Consider the following 7,040-nt stretch of genomic DNA (forward strand, 5'->3'; position numbering starts at 1 on the left):
CCTCCCTGCAGCCGCCACACGACTACCTGCTGCAGCAGAGCGGCCGGGCGCACAAGGTGCGGGACCTCTGCAAGCTCAAGGGGCTGCGGACTGACGAGGAAGACGATGAGGAGGAGGAGGAGGAGGACGGCGAGGAGCTCTGCCAGCAGCGGGCACCGCCGGGAAAGGGGGTGCAGAAGCAGCGCAGACTGGCGGCGAATGCCCGGGAGAGGCGGCGGATGCACGGCCTCAATCACGCCTTCGATCAGCTCCGGAATGTCATCCCCTCCTTCAACAATGACAAGAAGTTGTCCAAGTACGAGACCCTGCAGATGGCGCAGATCTACATCAACGCCCTGTCCGACCTGCTGCAGGCGCCCCCGGAGCAGCCGTGCCCCCCGTACCCTGCCGCCGGGGACTACCCGCTGGAGCCGCTCACCTTCCAGTCCCCGTCCCCTGGAGCCCGGGGGTCCGGAGACGAGAGCAAAGCGTCCCACCGGAGCGACGGAGAGTTCTCCCCACACTCCCACTACAGCGACTCGGACAGCTAGAGGGCACGGGTGGGCGAGCACTCAGTGGGTCACTGTGCCAACTGCCAGCTGTGTGTCGCCCACTGGCCAGGTACAATGCGCGTCTTCCAGACCGGAGCTGGCCCGTGCACATCCGCCCACCCGTGTACATACCGCCGCCGCCGTGTAAATACTCACAAATGCTAGTTTTATACTATATATGCCCGGATTTCTATAGCTTCTTGCACTTTAACAGCCAACGATGGCAAAGAAAACCACTCACCGTGGAGACGAGAATATGCCAACCTGCCCACCGTCACTCGTGTCACCCCGCCGTGTCCAGATGTTTGCTGGTGTCAAAGTTTGTATTCCTGATGCCTTTGGATTGTGATGTATCTCATCATCCTCACCACCACGACCATTATTATTATTATTACTGGGATTATTTATTCTGGCGTTTTCATGTTTTGTTTGTATTTTTTACTTTTTCTATGAAAAAAACAAACCCCGAAACTGTTGTTTTATGTTGATTTAGTCCAGTTCACTGCCATCGCTTGTTAACCATTTGTGGAGACAAATAAAAAATCCAGCAAAAAAACGAATCTCACGTGTTCATTGCTTCTTCTATATATGTAAGGAATAGAGCCTAAGATTGATGCTTTAAGGAGGGGGTCAAAGAGTGGGGGTTTAAAGAGATTGTTCTATTCATGTTATGTAGAAAACCATCACTCTTATGTTTTCTACTAATAATAATTGGTAATACAGGTGCAAATAATAATAATTATTATTATTATTTTATGCTCTTTATGAAAAATATACATTTGAATTTATGTTTAAAACGTTCCTAGAAATTGTCGTTTTCAAAACCACAAGATATCTTTCCAATTATGACAAGTTATTCTATAATTGTATATGAATCCATGTAATAAACGGCGATTATTAATTTACACAATGATAGTCAAAGTCCAGTAATTTGGGGTAACGAATTAATATCAATAAAATCTTTATCTACTAAAATCAATATTAGTGATAAAAGATGAGACAAATATTCTTCTGAAATCTCACTATATATATACATATATATATATATATATTATACACACGTATACATATATATATATTTGTATATATATATATATATTATATATATATATATATATATATATATATATATATATATTCATACACAGGGTTATACATTCTAAAGTAATTATTATTATTACTATATAAATTCGGCTCAGTTAAATACGTTATCCTAAAAAGCCAGTAGTTGAGTTTACCTACTAACACACAAGGTGTTACTATGAATATAACCATGATCATCACTATTAATACATTATATATTGCTACCCTGATAATCACCATCATTGTACTCATCATCGTCACACCTCTTGCTGGCATTACTATTATCATCATTTCTCCTCTTGTCATTTGTATTATTGCTACAACTAACAGGACTATTACAAAAACTTTTATATCACTGCTATCATCAATACAATCACTACAACTTGTATCATTACTGCTATCATCACTATAATTATTATAACTTATATTACTGTTGTCATTTCTACTAGTAATACTTTCCTTTGCATTATTAACTCTATTTTCCCTACTACTACCACTACCAATAATAATAATAACAGTGATGAAAAATTTTAATTATACAATGGATAAAAGTAATAATGGAAAGGAAGACAATAATAATAATGATAATAATAATAATAATAATAATAATAATAATTTATTATTATCTTCCTTTCTATTATTATTACTTTTATCCATTGTATAATTAATAATTGCCATCACTACTATTACTCTCATTGGAAAGATTACTCCTATTATCACTATAAATACTAAGATTATTATTTGTAGTATTACCAGTAGAATCACTATTTTCAGTAGTAATATCTAGCATGGCTTTCATATTTATTTCTTATGAATGTTATTGCAAATAATAGTACTGCTATCTTCAGCATTGTGGGGGTGGGTCTGGACCCCATTGTGCTCCTGTTCAGGCTGAGGAATCCCAGGGGTCACACAATGGGATGCTCTCTGGCACAAGGACAGAATACACGTGCAGGACACTTGAGGGGCTGATCTGTCATCACGATGACATTGTCCTGCACAGTGCGCTCTGTGGTGACAGTAACGGAGAAGACCCTGTGCTGTGTTTTCTGAGGGGGATTAGGTTCTGCACACAGCCATTAGGTGATGATAACTAGGGCCACCTGTCCCTTTCATAACCTGCTGCACAATGTCACATACATACTAAGGACAAGAACAAGAAGCCACAACAAGGACATCATGTGCTTACTACTAACGTTCTCACTAGGTATATTTTACCGGGAGATCCGGGAATGAGAGAGTTAAGCTTCTCACAAGTAAAACAGATACGTAGAGTCATCTGATAGAGCCCACTTTATATCATCTGATAGAGCCCACTTTATATGATCTGATAGAGCCCACTTTATATCATCTGATAGAGCCCACTTTATATCATCTGATAGAGCTCACTTTATATCATCTGATAGAGCCCACTTTATATCATCTGATAGAGCCCACTTTATATGATCTGATAGAGCCCACTTTATATCATCTGATAGAGCCCACTTTATATCATCTGATAGAGCTCACTTTATATGATCTGATAGAGCCCACTTTATATCATCTGATAGAGCCCACTTTATATGATCTGATAGAGCACACTTAATATGATCTGATAGAGCCCACTTTATATGATCTGATAGAGCCCACTTTATATGATCTGATAGAGCCCACTTTATATCATCTGATAGAGCCCACTTTATATCATCTGATAGAGCTCACTTTATATGATCTGATAGAGCCCACTTTATATGATCTGATAGAGCCCACTTTATATGATCTGATAGAGCCCACTTTATATGATCTGATAGAGCCCACTTTATATGATCTGATAGAGCCCACTTTATATGATCTGATAGAGCCCACTTTATATCATCTGATAGAGCCCACTTTATATCATCTGATAGAGCCCACTTTATATCATCTGATAGAGCCCACTTTATATCATCTGATAGAGCCCACTTTATATCATCTGATAGAGCCCACTTTATATCATCTGATAGAGCCCACTTTATATCATCTGATAGAGCCCACTTTATATCATCTGATAGAGCCCACTTTATATCATCTGATAGAGCCCACTTTATATGATCTGATAGAGCCCACTTTATATGATCTGATAGAGCCCACTTTATATCATCTGATAGAGCCCACTTTATATGATCTGATAGAGCCCACTTTATATGATCTGATAGAGCCCACTTTATATCATCTGATAGAGCCCACTTTATATCATCTGACAGAGCCCACTTTATATGATCTGATAGAGCCCACTTTATATCATCTGACAGAGCCCACTTTATATCATCTGATAGAGCCCACTTTATATCATCTGACAGAGCCCACTTTATATCATCTGACAGAGCCCACTTTATATCATCTGATAGAGCCCACTTTATATGATCTGATAGAGCCCACTTTATATGATCTGACAGAGCCCACTTTATATCATCTGATAGAGCCCACTTTATATCATCTGACAGAGCCCACTTTATATGATCTGATAGAGCCCACTTTATATCATCTGACAGAGCCCACTTTATATGATCTGATAGAGCCCACTTTATATCATCTGACAGAGCCCACTTTATATCATCTGATAGAGCCCACTTTATATCATCTGACAGAGCCCACTTTATATCATCTGACAGAGCCCACTTTATATCATCTGACAGAGCCCACTTTATATGATCTGATAGAGCCCACTTTATATCATCTGACAGAGCCCACTTTATATCATCTGATAGAGCCCACTTTATATCATCTGACAGAGCCCACTTTATATCATCTGACAGAGCCCACTTTATATCATCTGACAGAGCCCACTTTATATAATCTGATAGAGCCCACTTAATATCATCTGATAGAGCCCACTTTATATCATCTGATAGAGCCCACTTTATATCATCTGATAGAGCCCACTTTATATCATCTGATAGAGCCCACTTTATATCATCTGATAGAGCCCACTTTATATCATCTGATAGAGCCCACTTTATATCATCTGACAGAGCCCACTTTATATCATCTGACAGAGCCCACTTTATATCATCTGATAGAGCCCACTTTATATCATCTGATAGAGCCCACTTTATATCATCTGATAGAGCCCACTTTATATCATCTGATAGAGCCCACTTTATATCATCTGATAGAGCCCACTTTATATCATCTGATAGAGCCCACTTTATAGTACTGTGATTTTACAAATAAGTGCAATGAATCAGGCAGCATGATATTGAAGTGATGATCTGCTTACAAAACTGTAAACCGAATGTGCATTGCCGGTCAATCCTCATGACAAGGGCATATTGTATATGCAATGTCTGCACCTGTACTGACCCAATCATTCTGTTTTCCTGATGTCCCCACCAAGTAGTACGGGCTATATAGATACAATAACTCCAAAAGTATAAAAACGAAAAGAGACAAATGAATTTTGCGCTGCTACATCTTTCAAGTTCTGGAGTCTTTTAATATTGTGATAAAGATTGTACTTTCCTACTTATAATAAATGTTTCTGTTTGTGTAGTCATCAGAGCCCATCCTTCTCACTCTACCTTTATTTTCAAGGAGAGTTTCTTCTTCTTTTTCAACTACTTTTCCCTCTCATCCTTCTTCTACTCCTTTCCTTTTTTGTTTCCTTCTTCTACTACTTTTTCTTCTTCGTCTTCTTCTTCTTCTCCTCCTCCTCCTTTTTCCCCTTCTTTTACTCATTTCCTTCTCATCCTTCTTCTACTCCTTTCCTTCTTCTTCGTTTCCTTCTTCAACTACTTTTCCTTCTCCTTCTCCTTCTTCTTCTTCTTCTTCTTCTTCTTCATCTTCTTCGTCTTCTTCTTCTTCTCCTTCTACACCATTTTCTTCTCATCCTTCTTCTACTCCTTTCCTTCTTCTTCTTCAACTACTTTTCCTTCTCCTCCTTCTCCTTCTTCTTCTTCTTCTTCTTCTCCATCTTGTTCTTCTTCTTCTTCGTCTTCTCCTTCTCCTTCTCCTTCTCCTTCTTCTTCTTCTTCTTCTTCTTCTTCTTCTTCTCCTTCTTCTTCTTCTTGTTCTTCTTGTTCTTCTTCTTCTTCTTCTTCTGCTTCTTCTTCGTCTTCTCCTTCTTCTTCTTCTTCTTCTTCTCCTCCTCCATCGTGTTCTTCTTCTTCTTCTTCTTCTTCTTCTTCTTCTTCTTCTTCTTCTTCTCCTTCTCCTTCTTCTTCTTCTCCTTCTTCTTCTTCTTCTTCTTCTTCTTCTTCTTCTTCTTCTTCTTCTTCTTCTTCTTCTTCTCCTTCTTCTTCCTATCACCTTTACTTTCTATCCCCCACTAATAAATCTTTTGCCAAGAATTGCTCTGATCTAAAATGCAGCATATTCATACAATGATTTTTTGTCAGTCATTACAATAAAATATATTCCCAATGAAGTATAAAGTATGTCCCCTAAATATATTCTCATCACCATAAAGTATTTCTTGCATTAATTGCAGTAGTATTTACAGCATAGATATGAATACAATGATGTATGATTTTGCTGTAAACTCTTAGAAGTGGCAGCATTGCTGCTCTCTGATTCTGCCCAGATCCATGGCACTCGGTCCTTCTAGCTTTTTCTTTGCTGGGCACCATCACCCCCCACACCCACTGGACACTTGCACCTCCTCGTGTATCTCATCCATCTCTCCTCTCATACAAGTTCCAGAAATCCTATGCTGATCCCGTGGTGCCGAGGAAACAAAGAAGATGATGTGTAACACTAAACTATGTGAGCAGTGAATTGGAGAATGATAGCATATTAAATAACCCATCAAGCCGAGGATCTGCAGAGCACGCTGGCTTCCAGATCTCATCCTCATCTACAGAGAAGAGCTGACAGCAGCTCAGAGTCTGCCTGAATCCTGGCCAAAGCCAGGGCCAGCTCTTTGTACAGGGTAACTCTTTCCTCTCCGGAAAAGTCAGTGCCCAGGTGCAGCTTGCCCACCCTTGGCAGCAGGCATGCCCATAATCCATTAACAAGCTGTAACATATAGCTGCAGGTTGCAACAATCTCATTAATATTTTGGATATAGTTGAATATTGAGTATTTCACAGTGCTCATTCCCCATATGCCAGCCCTCCCCTGCCATGCTGGCTGACTCCTTTCTCTCCATTATTACCAATTAGCCTCTACTTTCACAAGTCACATCCAAGTAACCAAGATACTTAGCAATGGCACCAACTATGTGTGCAAGCCAGGCATGCCTAATGTTCACCCTACACACTCCACTATAGCAGCTCATGAAATGCATCAATGAACTTCAAATCATGGACTTCAATGCTGAGCAGTTTATTATTAATCTCACACAGTAGCAGAAACATGCAAATTACAAGCTTTTAAAAAGTTTAATGCTGGGGTAATTGTGTGTAGAGATGGATAAATAAATAGACATATAATAGATACATGGATAGATGGATACATACATGGATAGGG

General features: G+C 39.6%; 1 protein-coding gene across 1 annotated transcript in view; it reads left to right on the forward strand.

Annotated features, from left to right (window-relative positions):
- ATOH1 (atonal bHLH transcription factor 1) overlaps nucleotides 1-1,097 on the forward strand; it is a 1,248-nt gene extending 151 nt beyond the window's left edge. Inside the window, exon 1 of the mRNA XM_069745728.1 lies at nucleotides 1-1,097. This exon is cut by the window's left edge and continues 151 nt beyond it. Within this exon, the coding sequence (XP_069601829.1) occupies nucleotides 1-530 (530 nt within the window). The 3' untranslated portion in view covers nucleotides 531-1,097.
- Nucleotides 1,098-7,040: the final 5,943 nt, after the last annotated feature.

The sequence above is a fragment of the Ranitomeya imitator genome, chromosome 1 (genome assembly GCF_032444005.1).
Source record: "Ranitomeya imitator isolate aRanImi1 chromosome 1, aRanImi1.pri, whole genome shotgun sequence".
In the NCBI taxonomy this organism is placed as follows: domain Eukaryota; kingdom Metazoa; phylum Chordata; class Amphibia; order Anura; family Dendrobatidae; genus Ranitomeya; species Ranitomeya imitator.